Source organism: Liolophura sinensis, chromosome 9 (assembly GCF_032854445.1).
Source record: "Liolophura sinensis isolate JHLJ2023 chromosome 9, CUHK_Ljap_v2, whole genome shotgun sequence".
In the NCBI taxonomy this organism is placed as follows: Eukaryota; Metazoa; Mollusca; class Polyplacophora; order Chitonida; family Chitonidae; genus Liolophura; species Liolophura sinensis.
The window spans coordinates 24,711,430-24,736,198 of NC_088303.1; the positions used below are offsets into that span (position 1 = coordinate 24,711,430).

General features: G+C 37.8%; 1 protein-coding gene across 4 annotated transcripts; it reads left to right on the plus strand.

Annotated features, from left to right (window-relative positions):
- The first annotated feature begins 1,668 nt into the window (after positions 1–1,668).
- On the plus strand, positions 1,669–24,208 carry LOC135475187 (uncharacterized). 4 transcript variants are annotated; one of them, XM_064754980.1, is made up of 19 exons: positions 1,669–1,980; positions 3,856–3,993; positions 4,306–4,470; positions 6,230–6,387; positions 7,720–7,808; positions 8,294–8,355; positions 8,563–8,634; positions 8,873–8,927; positions 9,628–9,667; positions 10,832–10,988; positions 11,830–11,924; positions 12,984–13,042; positions 14,134–14,236; positions 14,545–14,595; positions 15,189–15,242; positions 15,762–16,323; positions 20,272–20,460; positions 21,380–21,513; positions 22,168–24,208. In XM_064754980.1, exons 2-19 carry the CDS (start codon positions 3,861–3,863, stop codon positions 22,333–22,335), a joined length of 2,346 nt encoding a protein of 781 aa, XP_064611050.1. In that variant the 5' UTR covers positions 1,669–1,980; positions 3,856–3,860; the 3' UTR covers positions 22,336–24,208. The 4 variants fall into 4 exon arrangements, with proteins under 4 accessions (XP_064611050.1, XP_064611048.1, XP_064611052.1 ...); XM_064754978.1 differs by having other exon boundaries at positions 1,669–1,872; XM_064754982.1 differs by having other exon boundaries at positions 1,669–1,872; positions 15,762–16,299.
- Positions 24,209–24,769: the final 561 nt, after the last annotated feature.

Genomic DNA, 24,769 nt, shown 5'->3' on the forward strand with positions numbered 1-24,769 from the left:
CTGCCCGGTTTCCTCCCACCATAATGCTGGTCGCCGTCGTATAAGTGAAATATTCTTGAGTACGGCGTAAAACACCAATGAAATAAAGTCGCAGACAGAACAGCAAGAGCTGGAGTCGAAAACGTGACCTATGGGTCAAGAACTTTACCATAGCAAAGGCCGAAAGTAACTATTATAAATTGATAGAAATAAGACCGCAAATATTTATAACCAAACTTTGCAAATAGTATCAAAATAAGCTGTTGCAAAAATAATGCATGAAAGAATAAACATCGTTTGGTTCGTATCAGGATACAACCCTAGTACATGTAATGCACTCTCGCTTTCCCTAAACCCTTCCCCAGAAATATTTGTGATACATGTAAATCCAGACATACCGTCTCTCTGAGAAAATGGTTTCCTCAATAAAGTTGGAATTAACCTTTAGTTAAAAAGTGCAGAAATGAGAAGGCATGGTTTCAAGTTTCCAGCTTCTACAATGCTGACATTTTATTTACGCTTTAATATTAAATTTGCTTTATGCATGAAGTTCGAAAAGCATCTGGACTTGAAAGTTTTATTGGCGTAGTCAGGGCTTATCAATACAACTACATTCACATGTTTTTCTTAGTTTTTTTCCTGAACCAAGTCGACATGTTCCCAGTCTGCTACATATAATTGATTGTAAGTGAGTCTTGTATTCTCCCCTGTCGTAAACATAAGAAAGAGAGAAACGGATATCGCATGTACATTTATAGTTTATGTACGCATATGTGTATATATGTGCAAGCACACAGCTAGGTTAGTATAGAAACCGAAAGAGAATCTTTTCTTACTAGGACGTCGCTACCACAGACGTTGTAATACAGGGCGATCGTGACAGAGCGAGATATCGACGCCAGGGATCGAGGTAATAAAGCGAGTTAGACGTACTTCGCCCTGTATCACAAAAGCTCGATTCTTCGAGGAAGCAAGGTAGCGAAAGGTCCTCCATTGGCTGATCTTGGCCTATACTTAGGGCGGTAGGCTCTTATGCCTAACGTCTGTTTATTTATTTATTTTATTTATTTGATTTGTGTTTTACGCCGTACTCAAGAATTTTTCACTTGTACGACGGCGGCCAGCATTATGGTGGGAGGAAACCCAGCAGAACCCGGGGGAAACCCACGACTATCCGCATGTTGCTCACAAACCTTCCCACGTACGGTCGGAGAGGAAGCCAGCATGAGCTGGACTTGAACTCACAGCGACCGCATTGGTGTGAGGCTTCTGGGTCATTGCGCTGCACTAGGGCGCTAACCAACTGAGCCACGGAGCCACGGAAAGTTAGTTCAAGTCAGGGACAATGCAGATATCATGCATGTATAGGTATAGGTGATAGGTATAGATGTATAGGTATAGGCATGTATTGTGCAATAGCATCATGTTTTGTATGGGCTTATATACATATATATGTTTCATATAATTTGCACTTAGGGTTAACATCCAATGATTTCTGTCAGTAGAATAAAGCAGCTTTCTTGGAGGATAAGGAGAATATAAGACGAGAACACAGCTGTTCGCTGCTCTTTTGTGAGCAGAGCCTCGGTAACTAAGCCACGCCCACTTTAGCTGGCATGAATTCAGCCGTAAATCACCGATGTCTCTTCGGTAAACTCCGGCATTTGACGGCTGCAGTGGCGGGTTTCAGAAAGGGGCAGACGACCGCAGAAGAATTCAAGAACTAAGTGTTTCCAGTTTTCTGAGGAAAGACAACACTAGGTTAAGATATTTAAGTGTACTTGTAAGGCAAACACTGGTGTAGCTGCGTATAATTGTGCCTGTCGTGTCTGTTGTTTGCCAGTGAGTGAGCCTGTGTTGTGTCTGCATCTCGCTGCACAGTTCGTCTCGCCGGTAAGTGGTTGAACTCATCACTGTCCGAGCCTCCGATGTCACCACTTCTGTAGCATACACAACTGCTTTTCTTCCGAAAAGCCTGCGAACGGTTAACCAAGTGACCTGGTGAGTGAGTAGTTTGATGCATCTGTAATGATGTTGAAGAAATGTTAGACATTGAATGACTGAATCATTGAATGCATCCCCACCAACTCCCCAATTACATGGGCCTGATGGGGGCTGCTCAATTTGTTAAAAATTCAGTTGAATTAACAAAATCCCGACCTTGTCATACAGTTCTAATTTTGAATAATTAATTATCGAGCAATTATAAGAGAGTGTAAACAACGTATCTCACCTTCTGCCCAAAAGGCCATTCAGAGTTGAAGAAAAACTACTGAATCCAGGCCTTACATATTTCATTCATGCTGATGATGTTATTAACCCTGCAGCTAGCTGGCATGGGATGTTTCCTCTTTCTGGAGGAAGTCCTACAGCTTTAACAAGAAATCTGGAGTTAGCGTAATGTCACAAAATTATGAAGGAGATGTGTGACTGAGATAGTTCCAGTTTTCATTCCATAGTCATCACTGTTCAAGGAGTGTACCGGCCCGGATAGCACAGTTGGTAGAGCGTCTGCTTTGGGGCCAGTAGATCCAGGATCAATCCTTGATCGAGTCACACCTAAGACTATAAAAGAGGAAGTTGTAACTTCCTCGCTTGGCGTTCAGCATGAAGGGGATAGTGCAACGACTGGTTGACCCGTATCAGTATAATGGCTCGGGTACGACGGCTTACTTGCCTTCGGTAAGTCGTCTCAGTGAAGCAGCACTAGATAAAAGAGCTGTGGAAATCCGTCCTGCTACAAAGAGGCACATTACACGTACATGAACCCTAAGGATTCCTTCGTCGTCATCCATCTGACTGAAAAATTGTTGAGTACGACGTTAAACCCCAAGCACTCACTCACTCACTCAAGGAATGAAATAAAAACTGACGCTATTATTTTTTGTGTGAAAAGAATATAACCCCAGCTGTTTATGTGATGTTGCCATGTCAGGGTAGTGAGCATGAAAATTATGTTGCTTCAGCTACATGTAGTGTATCGTTCATACTGTTGTTGGCACACAGTCTCTGTGGTTTGTTATTTCACACTTTCAAGAGGTTAGTAATGATGAAGTGATTTTGAGACAATATGGATATTTTGTGAGCATTAGCAAATTTAGAAATACACAATTGTTAGAAAATAATATCAGTTAATAGAAGCTGTAATGCAAGTAAAAATATACATGCCAATTTACAGTTAATTAACAGTATTTTTAAAAACATTTTGCATCAAGTATTAATATTGAATATGGGTTACATTTGACATCTGTGAACTTAACCCTTGGGACTATAACTAAGCTCAAGTAGTTCAATATCCAAAAGGAAAGTTACACAGTACCGGTTTATAAATTGCTTCAAATTAGTATGGCTCCCTTGTTTTGCTGAGAAAGCATGTTCACCAGAAGGATCAAATTTTTGGTAACATTATTTCAGTACTCTTTTGGGTAAAAAGAGTCATTCCACAATTTATTGCCAAGATTAGAGTTTGAAATACCTCCTGTGACATCAGTGCTCCTAAACTCGGTTAGTATGGTCCATAAAACCCATCTTAGTATTCAAATGTTAGAATACCTTTACTCTTTTCAAAAAATCTAAAAAAATAAATGAAAGTATAGTTATGCATAGTTTTAAGTGGTTTATTTAGTGATACCTACTTCAAGTTTTAGAGGTATTTTCCTGTAAGGAATGGTCACGGTGGTAGTTTACTACAGGCATTGCGATTTTTTCCACCCCTAATTCACTCTGACTGTTGCAAAAGATTGACAAAATAATGTTAATGAGAAATGCAAATTGTTTTGCCACTCACATCAATATTGCAGAATTTACTGTTGGGAAAAAAGTCATTGGCCTGAAATGTATGGAAACAGGCTTTAGATCATGATCTTTATGTTTCAGTGAAGATGATTAAGACGCGTGCAATAAAGGGAGGTAAGCTGGAGAAACCAAGGCCACTGCGCTCTCTGCATCGTGCAGTCAGTGATCCTGGTACTAAACAATATGCTGGAGAGGTGGAAGGAACAAAAATTGAAAATGGTGAGCATTGGCTTCGTCTGGGTTAGTCTAACTATTTTATGTATGTGGTGTTGGTTTGTGTTCTGTTACTGTAATGACATTTACTTGAGCATGTCAGATATGTGATCTCAAAGAAACACTGCCTCAGTGAGTCTTAAAACTAACAAATAACAGCAAAGTATTGTATCTTGAAATATTCTTGAGTTATACTCGACGCATCCATCGCTGAATGGTTAGTCAGGCATTGATGTTTTTCTTGTTGCTTAGAGATAATGCCTTTTTTCTTCTCTCATCAATTCGTACATCAGGTATGATCTTTCTGTGCTTTTGCAGAGGTAAAAGCTGAGCATGAGGGATCCGGAAACAAGGACATCAGTTTACTGGAGAATCTTGTGAAGAATTTAGAGAATGATGCCCAGTCAGTCATGATGGGGGACATTTTGGATCTTTGTCAACTTCTACATGACAAAGGAGCTCAGCTAGAGAAGCTATACCCTGGTATTAGATTTTCTGTTCATAAACATACATGTACATGTTTGCAGCTTTTACTGATTTACTTGTTCTGAAAATGAATTTGCAGGCCTTGCCATTGGTATGGATATTGTAGTGCAGGGACTGACCCCAGTGGCACAGTTGGTAGAGTGTCCACATCAGGAGCGATAGATCGAGTCACACCTAAGACTTTAAAGAGGAAGTTGTAACTTCCTCGCTTGGCGTTAAGCATGAAGGGGATAGTGCAACAACTGGTTGACCCATATCAGTATAATGGCTCGGGCACGACGGCTTACTTGCCTTCAGTAAGTCATCTCAGTGAAGCAGCACTAGATAAAAGAGCTGTGGAAATCCGTCCTGCAACAAGGAGGCACATTGTATGCACTCTGAGGATTCCTTCGTCGTATGACTGAAAAATTGTTAAGTATGAAGTTAAACCCCAAGCACTCACTCACTATATTGCAGGGATTCATAAACGTCGATATTAGACCCCAGTATTTGGTGGTAAAATTCAGCTAAAAACTGAAAGAAAAAAAAACTGGCAAAAAACCTCTCAATTCTGTAATTTTCTGGTAGAAATACTCAAATTTGTTGGATAAATACTGAATTACATTCGAAAATAGCGATGCTGCGTAGCGATGAGCGGTCGACTTTAGTGGCTAATGGCTGCATCCGTGAAAGCAGATGGTCATGCGTGTATTGGCTGTAATTAATATTAATTTGTATTGAAATTAGGCTTTAAATATATTCAAAGTATGGTGATGAGGTTTAGTGGGTATAAAATAAAGTGGGAGACCATTCATATTTAGTTTGATCAATCTTCCAAATGCCAGGAAAGTGAAAGAAAAGTAGATACAACACATGCTAGCTTCCAGTGAATGTCGATTTGATACACACCATCCCATTGGCTGTGTGTCTCCTGTGAACCAATTAGTGAACTTCTAACAAATTATGAATTGTATACAACAACGCAATGGACGTTTGACAGCTGTGCAATGCTAGCGGTTTCTGACTGGCTACAGAGGACGATTAAAACAAGGATAATGTACTTGTAAAAGTATATGTATGTACCAACATTAAAATCACGATCAGAAATGAACCTCAAATGAAATTAACATTTTTCTCTTTCATACATAAATACACCTGTATATCATATATACTTTCACTTTCACAAAATTACCTATCGCTAAAGCGGAATTAAACTCAATACCAGGTGATAGTCCGTGTTTAAAATATAAATAAACTCAATCTGGACCAGATAAAAACTCAGTTTTGAGTTTCATGTTGTAAAAATTTGGACTTTTATGAATGTGTGTAGTGTTTAATAGTTTCAGAATGGCAGAATGAATAGTGTACCACATTTGCATTTCCTTTTCCAACTGGCGTTGAGTATTATTCCTCTTCATATGATTTTTGATGAGTTATAAAGTAAACAGTGCTAAACTTGTTCAGGGAAGTGTGTTTTCTCTGGGCTGCAACCTTTCTTTCAGTATGTGTCTGTTGTGATGTTTGCTGGCACTTTTTTGTCAAATTTGCTGATGTTGGCAATTCAGTGGTACTTGGCAAGTTTCCATGGTTCCTTACTCCGCTAATGTACTCAGTGTTGGATCAACCAGCTTGAAGGTGATGTATTTTCTCATTGGATGAACACACAAATGCTTGAATTAATCACAGGCATAGTACTCTGCGTTAAATATACATTTACAAGTCTTAGAACTTATGTTGGGAGGGGAAAGAAAAAATATCTTCTGGACTGTTGTTACAGAGATTATCCAAGACTGCTTCTCGGTGATTCGCGTAGCCACAAAGAGAGATTCAGTAAGCAATGAGAGACGGATGCTGTTGTTGGAGTTAATGGAGTTACGAGCCAGAGGATGGCAGGCAGTCATTTCAGAGGTACAACCACAGACATCTAAAGTCAAGGTAATCCGAAACTGTGTGAAGTTGTCCTTAGGACAGTTATAGGTGTACAGAATCTTTGATTGGTTGAGAGATAGCAGGATTGGATTTAAGCTGCTAACAGTCGCTTGTTGGGTGTCCAAAAATGGAGAACGGTCATCCGTTCGACGTGGCTTGGGGTGGGTCAGCACATCTTTGCTGGCAATATCTGGTGACAAAGATGAAGAGTTTTAAGCATAGTTTTGTAAAATATCAACCTGGGCGAGTGCTGCCTGGCGTTGATATACTGATGCGAGACTTGTCTTGCGGGGACTATTGGGACCGATAACGTTATTTGTCTACATGTACACTGCATTGTGCCACGAGGTAAACGTGTCTCACATATCCAGCCAATGAAATGTAACCTCTCAAATCCTTACCTCTGCATTAGTCAAGCAGAATATTTTGGGGAAACCCAGCCAGTATTAAGTTACCTCTGTACACGGAAGAGTTATGCCTTGTAACCATGCATGTCGATCAATGAAAATTGGGCTTGCAGTTTGTAGAAAGTGTCAAAAAGTAAAGGATCTAGCAGCGGAGAATACATTTCTATCTAAACATTTCTTTTAGATTCCACAAGGATTTTATATACAAGGCAAATGCAGATAAACGCACTAAACTTCAGTGCAAACTTTGCTCCTTTCATATTGCCTAGATATGCGGGGAAGCCAAAATATGTGGTATCAGTGGCCAGTCACTTCAATAGCTTATCAGTTATGTTGATGGAGTTACCTATATACACTAAAGCAAATGTCACATGACATAAAATTTCTTTTGTCAGTAGATATTTCTGTTGGATCTTGTTCCACACAATTGAAAGTTGTGGAACTACTGATATATGCAAATTTGACTAAACCTATTTTCTAAACCATGTGAGTCATAAGATTCAGAAAATAATTAAAATTCACACAAAAGTTGGAGGTAGTATTAAATTAACAATGCTCATAGTGGTCAACTGGACATTTAAAAAGTAAATACAAAAACAGATATGTTTACATTTATTATTACATTAATCATACAATATTACATGTGACAGTTGTGATCAATCATAACAAAAAATAATGCATTATCCCCATTTTCATGACAGTTACCTTAAATTTCCTTAATTTCACAAGGCTCTGACAGCATGATACATTGATTGATTGCTGTTTTATGCCATACTCAAGAATATGACAACATTGATACAAATTTACTAGCCAAGGTCAAGGTGTCATGAACTTGTCTTAGCCATCTCAATAATGTGAGTTTGAACAACTGAACAGTCAGAGTGGTTACATTGAGCAGTTGTGGACTCGATGCAAATAACTTATGTTTTAGGAAGAGTTGAACAGGTCCTGGCGGGCGGACTCCTCTGTAGATTCGGTGGAGCTGAACTCATCTTTCCACATTCCTGTAGAGATCAAATGGTAACAATGATGTTTCTCTGGCATTTTACACTCAAACTGGTAAACGTGTAATTTGAAGAATTATAATGAATTTATTTATTTATTTGTTTGGTGTTTTACGCCAAACTCAAGAATTTTCACTTATACGACGGCGGCCAGCATTATGGTGGGAGGAAACTGGGCACAGCCTGGGGGAAACCCATGACCATCTGCAGGCTGCTGACAGACCTTCCCATGTATGGCGGGAGAGGAAGCCAGCATGAGCTGGACTTGAACTCACAGTGACCACATCGTTGAGTGGCTCCTGGGTCATAACGCTGCGCTAGCGTGCCACGGAGGCACCCTTATACGGAATTATACATAAGAAAGGAGTAAAGGTAAGGAGTTGTCACTGGATATTTCCATCTAGAATTTTGCCACGTACCTGATTAACATTTAAGTATGCACTGTATTTATGACAGAAGCTGTTGTGAAAATTGTGACCATGATGGGTTTGCTTTCCACAGGAACCCCACTGGACATATGTGGCAGTGTGAGATGATTCTTCCAGGTTACAAAATTGAAAAAGGTAAGTTCTGTGTCAGTATGTGGCATGTTTATATATTTTGTGTAAATGTGTCTTTAGTGTGTCTTTATTTCAAACTAGTGTTTGAAAAAAGGAAACTATATTATTAAACAAGATCATCCCATGTTTGGTGCGAAAGTGATTTATACTAGCTATGGTTTGTCTTGTATTACAAACATATTTTCATGGATGAGTACCATTTTTTTTCAGTGAGGTTGAATACCAGATACAGATCCCAAGTCCTGAAGATTTTGGGATCTTCAAAGCTCATTATATCCAAAGGTACCTTATCTTTTTGCATCTGATCAGTACAATAGTTTTGAATGTGCTGACAATAACTGACATTGGAGTATAATATAATATTTCTGGTGTGATGAAAACAAGGTTTAAACTGACAAATACAGTATCTTTTGTTAATATATTTTATGTCTGGATAAACTAATTAAAATTAAAAAAATTGAAATGATAACTAAAAAATAGTAGAGCTACTGATTCTTGTTTTCCTTTTAAACTTCACCAGATATAGTGTGGAATCACAGACAGGTGGTATTGTTGGGCAAGAAAAATGAGCTGAAGTAAGTATGTTTCAAGACAATCCAAGTAATCAGCCAAGCAGCAAAGTTGAAGCTCATTTTATGTCCAAATAAATTCATGGAACTGTTGGCACTATCTGACTCAGCTATAATCAGTTCTGTTTGATTGATGGTTAATGCCATATACTCTAGAGTTTTTCAGTTGTATAAGGACTGATAGTTTCTTGGATGGAGTAAACTGCAATATTCCAACCATTTGCAAGCCACTAAACCTTCCGCAAATGTGACACACATATTTGCCTGCCATACAGGTCGAAGACAACTGGTCTTCATCAAACATCAGACCACCATCGAGAGCTTTGATATCATCGTGTGTCTAAGGCCAGAATTGAACGTAGTTTTATGTGTACCAGTTGATGGGTGTCACACACCTTCTTACTGGCTCACTTGTTGCTGTCATCTGGGATATAATTTGTGCTGAAGAAAAGGATGTCCTACTGCCTACATAGAAGATCAGTCTCCAGTGTAGCCTGTCCTTTCTTTCATATTCCTTGGGAAATAAATCCACATCATTCTGTAACATGGTAACGGGTTGAAGGCCTCCATAAATTCACTTCTGGTCTCTTCAGGGAAAACTCAGTCGCCTGTTTGTTATAACGTCACAACCCTTGATAGGGTTTTATTATTTTACATTAATCCATACATGTAAGTTGTTAAATATTTTACTTTTCATGTGTTACAGAAAAGCAGTTAAGTATATCCTGGAGATCATCAATATGAAGGTACATGTACCTATATGTATGTATGCTTGGGGTTTTATGTCATACTTAACAATGTTTTCAGTCATATGAAGTTGAGGAGGGTTTATGGGGAATTAAACTGATTCGCATTTAAACTGTTGCAGGTGAAGGGTTAAAATTTCACACACAGGGTTTAAATCCCCATATACCCTTCTCATCACATGGGTAATGATTTTTGTCCCTACAGTATTTATCAAATAGAAAGTATATGTGTAAAGCTGAGCTAAGACAAAGTTATGCTAGCTATTTCGACTGCAGACAAGGCTGGTAGAGCGTGACGTCACAATGACACACCATAGAATGCAATGTCACAGAGAAAAAGATGTCCCCTTGCACAATAATTTAGCTGCACAGGTTATAAATTTAGCACCACAGAGAAAAATGATGTCAGCCTGCGCAGTAATTCAGCTGCGCAGGGTTTAAATCTCATATACCCCTTGTTTGAATGGCCTGCAGCTCTGACAAGTGTATGTCAACATTTTAACTCGAATGATCAGCCAGTAGCAATCAAGAATCACGGATGATATAGGGACAATATGTTTTCTGCACACATAACAAACACACAAAAAAGAGAATGTTTTATGAAGTTAGAGTGTTGTTAAAATGTGTTACACTAAAGAATTGGACAATGTTTTCAATTTCTACAAAATATAGCATTGGGGATTATTTCCACTAAAGAGCACATAGAAATACCATTGAATAAAGACCTTTGAAGGAGATTAAAGCAGAAATTCCGTACTCTGCCATTTATCACTGAATTTGGGTGGTGAAGGCAAGGGGTTGAACTTTAGCCCTTACCCGTTTTCAGATGTTCAAGACACTTCCGTATTTCAATATTTTCTAAAGGTACAAGCCTCATTAGCATTATAGAATTACAGGAAAAGTTAACCTGAGTTACGGACACGAACCATTACTGGATTACACTAATTCCTCAACCTTTTTGTGTGTGAAAGATAGGCTTTTTCAGTGCAATTTATGCACCTTTTTCATTTGATTTTGAAACTATTGGTTGGGCTGGCCAGTTTCAGGGCTTCACAAAAAGTATAATTTTATCAGCCTACACAGAATAATACTCTCAGAATATGTAGTTATGCTGCTACGAGAATCTACCTTCCTCTCATCCAGAATTTGTTGTGTATGTTGCAGGAGTACCACACAAATGGTGGAGGTGACCATCACACTGGTGAAAGTTTTTGTCTGTCTGACCTATCTGATGCGAGTGACCCATCTGTCAGCATTCATTCCATAGACAAATCGGATTCTAAACCAACCTGCTCTGACAGCATGAACATTGTGGCAAGTGGTAAGTGAATGTAGTGTGTTTAGGACCATAGTGCATCAAGCAAGCTTTTGTCTGTTGTCTTTCACATGCAAAAACCCAGTCTGGCTGGATGCACTATCTGTTAGAAAGATGTAGCTGTTTGACCTAATTTGTTTTAATATGAACGTGAGGCACCACCCTCTCTCCCCCCACCTCCCAAAATATAAAGCAGTTGGGTGTGGCTTATCACAGTTTTAATTTAGTTTAAATAGTATGTACTTAATATTTTGATTATAACATTACAATTTCAGGACGTTATTTAAGTAGGCAGAAGCAAAATGAGAAAAGAAGTAAAATCTGAAATGAAGTAAAGTCTTCCTGTTCCATTATATGTCCCATTGGCAAATAGATTTTTTATTTGTACCTCCTGTTTTTCAGGTCAATATACGTATCTGGTAACAAGTGTATGAGAAAGAATAAGTTTAGAATTTAATAAATACAAGCTAGTATAATCTTCACAACATAGTACAAGCATGTCTATAGATTGGATAAGAGACTGTAACAATGACTGATACCTTGTGTTAAATCTCAAAGAGGACTGAGAGGAGTGTTTTATACTAAATGCAATTGTGAAGTCCTCCTCTTGCAACCAGGTATGTATGTCTATAGTTAAATCATTTGTTTCCACATGTGACATTGTGGTTGAAGTCAGACAGTATTACCTGTTTCTTGCTGGCTACACATTACTGTTTGAAAATTTGTCAGGGTGTTGACAGTTCGATGGTTTCCAAGCTGTCATAATTGTAATTAACCCCCCTGCCCCCAGTCTACATATAATATTGTTCAGTTATGATCACACGATGAATTGTTTTCTTCATTCCAGATGAAAACAGCAATGCCCTTGAGTCTCCTAATCGGAATATAAGGGATATTAGTTTATCCAAGCAGATGATGGACACATCTAGGAAAAATTCTAGTGTAAGTTTTAGCTCCAAAGACTTAAAGGCATAAAAAAGGTCAATAACTTAAAAGACAGTAATTTAATTTCCTGTCATTGGTGTCAGAAGTGCTACATCACTGTCAACATCGATATACGAAGATGATTTTTAGTGTGTTGAAATTTCTTGCTCGAATAGCATAACAGTAGGTAAAGTATGCAAGTTTTGTAGGGCCAGAGGATTACTGGGCCAGAGGATTTAAGTATCTGGGGGCCTCCGTGGCTCAGTTGGTTAGCGCGCTTGTGCAGCATAATGACCCAGGAGCCTCTCATCAGTGCTGTCGCTGTGAGTCCAAGTCCAGCTCGTGCTGGTTTCCTCTCCGGCCGTACGTGGGAAGGTCTGCCAGCAACCTGCGGATGGTCGTGGTTTTTCCCCCAGGCTTTGCTCGGTTCTTCCCACCATAATGCGTATAAGTATAAGTGAAATATTCTTGAGTACGGCGTAAAACACCAATCAAATAAATAACTAAAATAAATAAATAAATATTAAGTATGTAATGTTTCTTAAGCTGTTTCATTATGGTATGAAAAGTCTTCTACTTTTTGGGCATCAGTTTTGGCATTCCATTCCTTACATCGATTTGAAACTTGGTTTAGAGAATAAGTTATCAGTTGTGAGCGCATCAAAATTTTCCTTTACTAAAACGTGTCTGTCATTCATGCCTTTATTTAAGTCAGTTTTAACTAGAATATCAATGGATTCCCATAGGTTTGCTTTATGAGAGTCCACCAAAATCTAACCCGTTTCTCCAAGTGCAGGTTTTGGTACATATAAAAGTGAAGGGATTCCATGTTTATAACTTAATGTACATTCTGTTGTAATAAAAATATGAGTTTGAATGTGACTTTTTTTGTTTAATCTTGTAAACCAAAACTACGTGAGTCTGGTTGGATTCCTGTTGCAGTTTTGGATAACGAGAGTCATGACTAGAATCAGACTCCCGTCTAAAGTAAAGCTCTGTTGTTGAAGGCAGATACGCAGTGTATATGGTATTAGAAATGAGTCACATTAATAAAGAAAGACATTGACTGTGTTTCAGGTGATCATAAGGGAGACAGCAGATGAGGAAGTTCAAACAGAGCCAGTTGGCACTACAAGGTATCTAATTTCCAAAACATTCTGTGTTTATTAATGATAACTACCCTTCATTGATTAAAATCCTATTAAATGAGGTATTTGTCTTAAGAGGAGAATCTGCAAATAAGGTGAAACCTGAAGACTGGAGTTATGATTGTGCTATTCTGGGGTTCAGGTATGTCCATGGCAACATAAAAAGTTGAAAAGCAACATATAATGACATACATCACCATGGCACATGGTACTGCCACAGCTTTGAAAGACAGGTCCCTATGGTTGATTACTACCTTTATCAGGGCAATGCATCACCGCTTGACTACATGTGCCACCACCCGCTTGTAATAGGTTGTGTCCCTTTTGGTGAATAGCATAGAAATATACATGCAATCTAATTTTACGTGCATTGTAGATATATATGTAATAATATTCTAATGTCTACAATGTTGGATAGATTTACATACACTTAACAGCTATCTTGCAGTATAAAATAATCCTGATCCTGTCTCTGTAAAATTCTTTTAAATCTTACAAGTATCTACCTTAAATCACCTATAATTTCATGGAATACTTACCCAGCTAATCACCCGTCTGGATGAGGTAGATGAAAAATCATGTGGAATCCGGTATATGTTACAGTAGGTCAAATAATTTCACCTGATTTTTCACCAAATATGCTAATTCTTCACCTCTTCAACCACCAAAGGCAATCTGACCAATATTTTGAAACATTCAGAGAGAAATGTGGGGTGTAGAGAAACAATCTGTTCAGTTTTATGAAACTGGCATCTTTACTGACACCAAAAAATCATTTTTAGCATCCTTTACATAATAATTGTATGCACAAATTCCACTGAAAAAAGTGTTTTACTTTAGTGGTTGAAATGGTTGAAGATTTACAGTAATCACCTCCTGTACTATAGTCCCTACGGTTGAGTGATTACATGTAGTTATAGAACTTCATGAAAGGTTAGGTTATTCACCACATATATGATCAGAAATGTTAATGTATCCATGCATATTTTACTTGTGATTGTAAGAAGTCAATTTAAGAAAATGCCAAGGATATGCTAAAAAAATTGTGCTTATGTTTTCTTCTGTTCACTTTACATCAGCTCAAGGTCAGCAGTGTCGAAGTTTGATCATCAGAGTCTTCTTCAGTTTACACAGGGAACTCTGTGTTTGTGTGCAAACCCAGTGGACAAGGCTCTCCTTGCGGTATTGTAGATTTGTACTGAATATACTCAACTGTCTGTCTATCTTGCCAGGGCAGGTAGTGTTATAGTACACTTTTGTTTTGGAATTATACAGGAAAACAGTTAACCGAAATAGTTGCTGGGCATTTTTACATTTCAAAGCAATCTGAAGTTTAGTGTATAGTTTATGACAGGTATAGTCTGTCTTTGTTAAATAGACTGCTGACTTAAGCACATATTTAAAAGTTTGGTTTCAAGAAAATCATAGATTCTGTTTATTGCGATTGTGGTTTAGGTGTATGTTATAATCTTCCATATCTTCATTCACAGGAAGCCAAGGTGGTATTGCAGGATCACTTCTGCCCAGAACCAAAGCGTGCTGTAAGTTGTATTACCTTTGGTATCCAGAGAACTGTGACTAAAGTATATTCATCTGATATACCAGTATATACCTCAACATAGTACACGTATTGCTAAGATTTTGAAAGGTAACAATAAAGCAGCTTTGAGAGAAATCAGTTAAATTCCTGAATTGTATCAAAACGACATCTTACAGTAGAGCGATGCACTTGCGTGACATTACCTCTTTGATGACATGATGTTAGCACTCTTGAGTGGGTAGAGGGTAGGTGAAAAGTGCAGAGTTGCCGGAAATGGGCATCTTACTTGGCGAATGCTGATACATTGCTGGTTAAAGTGTAGAGCAAACGTCTAGAATCATTGCCATATCATTAAAACCAATGATATCAGTAAACAAGGTAATAACTCACTTTGTCGGCCCTGTGTCCATTGTGTGACTTAGCGAGACATTATGTCTGTTTTGTTGTCAAAATGTTTTACCTAAGGAACAACCTTTAGAATCGAAAAGTATGCCCAAGCATTGTAAATATTGCTTCTTTAGCTTGAATATAGTTGCATACATTTCTTATTGTTTGATTATAATCTAGTTCAAGTCATTTATTAACATCTTTCAGGACATCAGCCAACTAACTCCTGGAAAAAGTCTCACTTCTGGTGAAATACATTTGGTAAGTGAATTGAATTGGCAATCAACCTCAAAACTATGTACACACTTCCCTTAAAACTATGGAGTGATTAAAACTTTATGTAGGCTTAAGTAAAGTAGTTTTGAGTTCAAACTCTTTTTTTAAGTAAAGGTAAAGGTAGTAGCCTTCTGTATCATGTGGCTTTATCAACAAAGTTTGTTGACATTTATGTATTGATCACCTGTTTTCCTTCCCGGATTTCTTTAGTTTCCAAACATTGAGTGCCTCAATTTTCCTCATCGTTCGTCTGCTCTTAAAAACATTTTGTGAAAGTTTTGCTGGCACCAGTGTTATAACAAATGTAATCAAAGAGATTTGCCTAATATTTCTGACAGGTCAAATGGTACGGTAGGACGTCTTTTACCTTCGGCAGCAAAAGTATGGGAATTCAAAACTCTTCCAGTGCTGGTTTTTAGTACCTATCATTTGTCAATATTACTGGTATCATCTGCTCTCTCTGTAACTTTTGTTTTGAGTATCCATTCATGGACAATGTTGCAGGCAAGAAGTAAGTCTCACGAAGACTCGCGGCATCTCCATTCTGTTGAGCAGTCATACTCTGATAGCCTGTCTCACAGTAAGACTGGCATGGGCCGATACTTGAGGAGTCTGTCCACACCCGAGAGAAACAGTCATGGACTATCAGCAGGATTAAGCAGCTCCAGGAATCGTTCCACAGACAAAGGCAACGATTTCTCTGTCTTTGCCTGCTACAGGAATGACAGCCTGGATGAGACGCAGTTTACCAAGGAATTGATGGACAGGTTACAGCTGCCTGCAGAGCGTGGAGCACGTGTCTCCAGCTCAACCCCTGACGGCACCCCAGAGGGTAGCCCTGCGGGCTCCCCAATAAACGATATCTCAGGTAAAGACAGTTATAATCAGTTATTGGCTGGTGAAATAAGTAACGGCAGCCAGACTGCAAAAGTGTCAGGAGCAGAATCTATGGTTCCAGTGACATTGCTGCCGTCTCAGTTAAAGTCAATCATTGATGGAGTTGTGCATGGCCTGACTGGATACAAAGTCCCCACGTCTTTAGGTAGAGGTGACAAACCAGACAGAGGTAGTTTCAGTTGCCTATTTGATTTTGTTCTCTTTTAACTACACCGTAATGGATTTTTTGTTTATTTTCTATAAGAATTATCCCTGCACTGCAGTTTGTCATCCTGAACCTCTTGCCCCTGACTTAATAATTTTACGCACATGTTGGAAAGTTTTCAGACTAACATTAATAATGTTCACTTAAGTTCACATGAGTATTCTGAATTATGTTCTTCTTTTTAACTGACCAATTAAGTAATGTCATACCTTGAATGTCGTTTTCCAAAGGCGGAGAAAGCAATGTTAAGGTGGTGTCTTAAAACTAGTGCATGTTTAGGCTGATTCAGTTAATCAGATAATGTCCAAATCTTTCTCTTGCGGGTGGTTGCGAATGTTTACAGAGACACCTGGCTAGAAATACATGGGGAAGGGAAGGTACCCATCGCCTATTACAGAATCCCGAAATTTCCTCTTTCTCGAAGAAAGCAATTTATTAGTCTTATTGGAAGTCAGCCGTTTGTTCCTTTTCTATTACTGCCTCTTCAACACTTTTATTGTTACAATTGAAAATACATTTAACTTATACTAGACCTGACTCCCCAATCTATCAGGCTATTTCCCCATGACACAAGTCCACAAGCCCACTTTCTTTAGTTTTAATACTTGTTAAAGTTTCATATTTATCAACAGCACACTACTCACCAGTGATATATTAAGCCTTTCTATATATTATAGGCTTTGACTTCTGCAAAATCTTTACTTACCAGCCTGTCAGTATTTTGAGTTCTTGTTCCAAAAGTAACAACATCTTTACATATGCTGGCAGTAGTTTGATCTCGCTTATATTCATACCAGAGAGGGTTGTGTGCTTGGCCCCGAGTCTGTATTTATTTGTTTTTCTTTTGTAACCTGTAGATGTAACCATGGTGTAGATCACTGTGTACATCAGTGGCTAATGGCTCAAGTATAGTATTGTTTACATCATTTATAGGGGCCACAACATGTAGGGCTGTTGAAGAGGGAGTTGTTATAACTTCTTCTACATGGTCTATTTATTGTAGTACAGAAGATGTATGTACTTTACAGTGAGACAAAAAGTCACAACCCGGGAGACAATCCTCCAATTTACTCATCAGGTCCCGCACACGAAGCTTATATTTTTCTACATCCTTGTATCGCCCTTTTGTTTTCAGCACTGTACATAGTTTAGATGCTGAATCTGATGGTCTCTTCTCTTTTATCTCATAAATATCTCATAATAGTAGGTGCCACCTTAGTATTTCTGACACCTGTCAAATAACATAAGATATCTGTACATGTTTTCCCATCAGGTAGTGTGCGATATCCATTTGCTGCAAAGTCTTCTAAAGCAAACATGACAGCTGCTACATGCATGCATGCTTCACCAAGTCTGAAACAGGGAAAAAAAAGTGTGATTATCGTATAATATTTTCTATCTGCCCTTCTCAGGTGTCCTTTTTACATCAAACAGTATAGCTGTATTTTTTAATGTTATTGGAACCTCCATGGGATGTTGTTTTATACACTAGTGCTGCGTGTACCTTAAACTCAGCTGTGTAAATGTTGGTAGTTTCAGTTTGGTTTGTTTGCATGGCCAGATTTAACATTGCTTTCAACTTTTTTTTAGTGATGTTACAACGCAAGCAATACCAGCATATTTATATTGCTGCCTCATTAGAACTCCATATCAAGAAAACTGGACACAGTGCCTGACTCGGCCACATTATACTGACACTGGGCTGGCCAATACTTGGCTTATTACTTTCACAACAAATGCCTAGCAAGGCAGTGCTAGGATTGCCAATTTCAAAATCTTAAATGTGACTTGTCTCAGGTTTGAACCTAGATCTACATTTTATTATGGAGACCTTTGGTCCACTACTCCACCACATCCAGCAGTTTAATAGTCCAGTTCAATAAAGAATGAATGGATTGTTCTTAACACAACATACTGGTAATAATTCAACCATATGTGACAAAGTCCAGTGAAAGGCATTTACATGTAATTACGTAGTATATCCTTTATGACATGCAGAGCTTCAGTATTACAGTACATACCCAGCACCACCCTGGCAATCTGCGCCAAGAACATCTCCTGACTCGTGGAAGCACAGGTAGACCATATATTGTTTCCCGGATGCATCCTAACTGGGATTGCATTTCCTTTGACAAAGCAAAAAGTCTTGTTTGATCTGCAAAAAAAAAAAAAAAAAAAAGACAACAACAACATGATTCTAGTTGCACAGCTGTAGCCCTATGTGTTACGTTAAAATACATGTGATGAAGGAAGGCATCATGTGTTTTCTCTCGGTTTATGAAAAAATTTTTATGACAGAAGTTAGGTGTAGAAATAAAAGTCAAACCTATTAGACTTGTGTCTGCATTTTGGCAGGTTGAGTTATTATTATCTGTCCTGCACTTCTTGCCTTCAATACACCAATCACAGCAACAAATATACTTATAAGCTATGCTATACTAACTTAACACTAGGCCTGTTGTATTCGGCATAAAATGCAGAAAGATGACGTTATCAAGATTAATTGCCTAAATTTGAATACCTTACTTTGAAAAGCTGTCAGGTGATCAATTCACTACTCTTACGGGTAGTTCTTGAACTCCATGGAATAAACATATCCGCCCCAGTAATGTCTGTAAGCTTGGAGTACTTTGTAAGGTTGGAGCGAACCGCTCTCATAACTTCTGTTGTTTGACTCGATGAGGTAGCTCTTTAATTGAGATGGGTCGAATTCGGAACCTTGGGAATATCTTTCGTCCATCCGTTTAAAATCCTGTGAAACTTGGATAGACTTCAGTAACTGTCCAGTAGTTCGGGGCTTACTGACCATTGAAGGACAGTAAAATTGTCTGCCACATTGTACCCAACGTCAAAATGATGGACTGGTTGAGACAAAACATCGACTTTCCTGCCACTGTCATCGATGTTCTGTTCACAACACTCCTCCCTTAATTCTTTTGGTGTCGTTTTTTTTTTTTTTTTGCAGTTCACGGTAAGACAGTTTTGAAGATATCATAGTACAATCCTTTTCCAACTTATCACCCCACCGCTACCCATGATACATTGCGGGGCCTGTACTTCGGGCATGTGAAAGTCGGCAATTGATCGAGTACTGAATCCGCCTATTTAGCACAGCTTTTGAATACATGTGAAGTACAATAATGTGAAGGAGATGTTCCATGTTTGACACCCTGTGTGCATATTAATTATTGTAAATTACAAATCTCACAAATAAGCCTTTTGCATATTTGAATCATTATGAAGGTAAATGTTGGGGTGGTGTCTCAAAACATACTTGATGCATTGAGCTTAGGTTTAATTTAATTTGATTTAATTACAAAATAAGTATCTGTGTTAAGTAGAAATGAATAAGTCATCCTACTTTAGGTAGTAAGCTGAAGTTTGGCAGGCAGTTTTGTGGCCTTGCTACCAAATCTAGGTTAAGTCATTAAAATGAAACGTATGCAACTTAAGTTTGTATAACATGCTATATTTGTTTGTTCCATAATGTTCCACGACTGTTGTTACTGTTAACTGTTACTATTGTTAGTCTTGTCCATACAAGTATTTGTGTTGTCCCGCGCTTACTTGAGTTATTCGGAGAATGTTGTCTCATATGTTGGGATGAAAGTACAGTATGCTTAATGAAACCAACTTCATGTTTGGCATAATAGCATGTGATAATTAAGTAACATATTAATTAGAAGAAAGACTTGTACTTTTAGGACAACCATATGTATTGTGCTGTTTTTGGTTTTCGTAAAACTTGGCCTGTCACTGAAATGTCACCTTGTTATTATTTGCAAACTGTAATATGGTTGTTATCTGTAATTCACTTGTAATCAGTTGTTATAAATGTGTGAAGTGTGGAACTTTTTATCTTGATTTGCCATTGAAACCTGTAAATATAATATTTTGTTGTGTGTCCTCTAGGTGATAGTCTTAAGAATCCGGTCAAAACCGTCCGCCAACCAATCATTGCTGGAACGTCTGACCTTGAGGACATAGAGGTCACCATGCCTAGTGGGCTGTACACACCCAAGGGAAGGCGAGCAATGTTTAAGAAATACTCAGATCAAGTGCTGAGGGCACAAGGCAATGATGTCAGTGAAGTAACAGAAGGTTAGTTTCTGGTTGGTAAGGGTCACTTAAAAATAACCTTTCACTACACAGGGACATGTTAAGAGTGGTTCAAGTCAGAAGAGCATAGCACACATGTTGATTTAATTTCATATATAAGGACATACTCATAATAAAAATTAGGGCTTCTGTGGCTAAGTGAGTTAGCACGCCAGCGCGGCGCAATCACCATAATAACCTCTCACCAGTGCAATCGCTGTGAGTTCAAGTGCATCTTATGCTGGTTTCTTCTTTGGCTGTAAGTGAGAAAGTCTGGCAGCAACCTGCAGATGTTCGTGGGTTTGCCCGGGGCTCTGCCCGCTTTCTTCCCACCATAATGCTGGCTGCCATCGTATAAGTGGAATATTCTTGAGTCCGGTGTAAAACACCAATCAAATAAATAAATTACAGACAAATTGAGTGATAACCCTTATTCATCTTTAAGAATGCTGATGTGACTTAGATATTGAGTTGAAAAGTGTGTTCAAAACATTGCTTTGGCGGTTGGTGGTGTTCTTGCCATAGCCAAACCACCCTTGATTGAAGAGGTTTCTGATTTGACTGTGACAGTGAATTGAGAGGTTTGTCAGATACAGGACAGTGGTTGGCAGCTGTCTCTTGACACTCTGTTTCCTCCACCCATATAAAAACCGTCCCCTGTCATATAAGTGAAAAATTTTTGTTGCTTGTTTTCAGTTTGTTTCAGTATTGGTTACATTCTGACAGTTGCTGTAGATTGTCTGCTATTTCTTGACTGGCAGAAGTGAAATAATGTGGGAATATTTTTGGTACAGTGGTCATTTGGATGAATAAGTAAACCCTTAAACTTGGATATTTGATGAATGGAGCGTTTTTTTTTGTAATATTTTCTATTTTTGGTAACATCTTCCTCATGCAATTTTGTGTGTCTTTTTTTTTTCAGGTCCAGAAAGCCGTCCAAAGATCCAGTATAGCTGGGAAGAACTGCTAGCCTGTGCCACATCAAAACATGCTAGATGCTGCCCATCTGACTGGACCTATCTCAGACATATTTTCCCGGATATCTGCCTGGAACAGGTGAGAGTATCCATAACATTGATTTTATCACATTTAGACTAGTCAGTCTGCTTTGAGCCAATTCCGTGATTAGTGTTGTACCTATCTTTATATTGGGTATCAACAACCTGTTAGAAACTACTGCCAAATTATTATCTTAAGAAATTACATATTCCAATGATTTTGTATCCTTGAGACTCCTTTAGCCCATTTATTAGTTGTATTTAAAGCATAACTGTTCTTAAAATTGTTTTCATTTGTTTTTGGAATTTTTGTTGCACCACTGAAGGCGTTTAAATTATAATTGTAAAGTATTGTCACATCACATGATTTTGTTCATACGAATTTCCTTTATCTGCCTATGGAACACATTAAAAATAGTTTACTTCTGCAAAATGATTTATGAGGAACTACCTTAGGATCATTAGAATAAGTTATATGGGATTTTCAGGTGATCAGAATAATGCGAAAAACCTTTGAAAGATATATGGACTGAAAATCCCACCATTGAAAATAATTGCTTTGCACTATTTATTGTTTATAAAAAATGTAAAAAAAAGAAATAATATGAAGAATTTCTTGTCACATTTCTCTTCTGCCTATTTCTTGATTGAAATGAAATAGCTTTCTGACCTCTCTTCAGTGTGGATCTGATTTCATTTTGTGTGCTTTCAGGTGCCCTGCTATTTTGATCCGATGAGGTATTCCAAGATGATGACTAGTGAAAGAACCCAGTTATCTTACAAACCTTTCCTGAAGCCCAAAAGGGACCTTGTCCAAAAGGCTTATTTGGGTGAGGAGAAGCTAGAGAATACTGTGGAAGAAGCTGTGCGTGATCAGTGAACTGTGATAATATCATTTGTGATATACATGTACATGTTTCAACATATGTACAGCATATCACTCCAGGATTGTCCATATATGGCCAACATTTCACAACCTCAGTGCTGTGAACAGACTTTGCTTTATTGCATATCGTGGTGCTAACTGTGACCTGTTAAACAAGCCAAAGAGACTGTACTTAATCTTTCATACTTGTGTTTTCCTATGAAGACCTTCACTAAGGTTATAGTAAGAGCTGGTATACAGTAAAACCTGTTGAAAGAAAGATGTTAATTACACTGCACAGTTGACAAGAATTTGTTACGTCTATTGGCTGAGTAAATTGGCAACTTGTTATGGTTATGTCTCAATCTGTACTGGATGTCTAGTAACTTGGATTTTTTTATATTTTGCCCATTTTGTATTCCTTTGTTTGTGTGCCAGAGATGAATGTGAAAGTATGCCCATGACTGCTAAAAATTTTTTATTCTTTAACTTTTATTTTTTTGCGTTAAAATATTGTCTTCCATATCCTTACAATACTAAAATTAGTATAAATATGTTTAAAATGCAATAAAACAGGATTGTACAGTACAGCAGGTGTGTCTTAAATGGTTGTAGCAAATAGTATTATCCTGCAGTGTATACACAGCCGCATATTTGAATGTTGAATGCTGACACGTCAAAGGTACATGTATCAAGTAGCTGGCTACCTGTGCAGTAAATTGATTGAATACGGAAAGACTCTAACTGTCCTGAGAAAATCATATGTTATGTAGAAGATGACAGTTATAAAACTTATTTTATAAACAAGCAATCAGTGGAGATGTTCAGGGTCACCATCTATAACACGTTGTGATTTTATTTATCTTCTTGCCATCCTTGCTATGAGTAATTTTGATACTGCAAATAATGCCAAGTTCAGAGGTGAAATAATTCATTTCAGTGGCTTTGCAACTGTAAAGAAAGTGTTTCCAAGAGATTATTTCTAGATTGATAAGTTTACCTTCTTAAGGCCTAGGTAATTGACCTTTTGTAATGGTGTTGCAGCTCAAGTTAAACAAAAAAAGGGATGCCACTCTGCTATGATAACATTGGAAGACTGCAACACATGAATGAGTGTTCTGTTGGTAAAGCAAGCACAGCATTTGAGAGCCCTCTCTATGCTGTACTTTTATGCATGTATAACTTGGAAGAGTTCCATTACTGTGCCTTTGGCCAAGGAAAAGTGTTTTATCATAAACAGCTTTTCCATATGTGTGCAGTGTTCTATTTTCAGTTCTGTCTCATGGTAGTTCTATTCAGAGTGCCTAGTCTGTGTATGTTGTGGTCTATGCCTAGTCATTTGTGATATCTGATATTATAAAAGCTTCTATCCCAAAGAGGTTGTTGGGAGGGGGTGGGAGGTAGATTCCAAAAGTATTAAGATAAAAATATTGTTGTGTGAAAATATATCTATGCTATTTTTGTTACCATTGAATGTTTGTCTGCCTGGTTTTGTAAATTTTGTTGCATTGAAATAGTATTAGCTTGTAAGTAGGACTTTTGAGCAGCCAAGTCACATGACTGAATAATGTCTAAAGCTGCATTGACACACTACATTTGTGTTTGCTAAAGCCCTTACATAATATATATTACCACACAGATTACCTATCTAAAATATATAAATCTTTTATTTATTGGTATGGTTTCTTTTTTAAAAGACATTATTGGTATATAAGTTTCAAAGATAAAAATATTTGCTTTTCTTCTGTGCCACTGCCTGGACATATTTTATGTATACATGTATGCCACCTGAAGTAGTATTTTCTGATCATTTTGGGCAATTCTTTATGCACTAATTGCCATTTGGCTAGTATCTTTCTGCCATTCTTGTTTCTGTATTTGCGTATCATTACATATAGAATTAAAGCAGTATTTTACAAATTTCTGACTTGGCTTTTTTTCTCTTGGACCAATAGTTGTAATAATTAATTACCCCCTCACCAAAATAGGTTACTTAAATAGTTGGTTACTATTCTTTTGAGTTATCATTTACATTACTTTGCATAAAATACCCTAAATACATCCACTTGTACATCAATGTTAAATTTTGAACGTGTCTACAGTTTACTATACAGTTTAACTTAAATACAAGACATTTTGGGTTTAGAGCATATCTAATTTATTTCACAGAGGCTATATAGATATATGTTTGCCATGGCGACTTTCCCCAAGATGGAATTTCTGTAGAGGACCTTTTCCAGTTAGATAAGTAGTCCTGATCATTTCCCCAGGATGGAATGTCCATTGGAGTACCTTGTCCTGGTAGATAAGTTTGCCATGGCCATTTCACCTAGATGGAAATCTCTAGGAGGACCTTTTCCTCATAAGTACACAAATTCTTGCCATGGTTATTTTCCCTACAATTTCCCTAGGAGCACCTATTCTTAAAACAAGTTTGTCAGGGCAACTT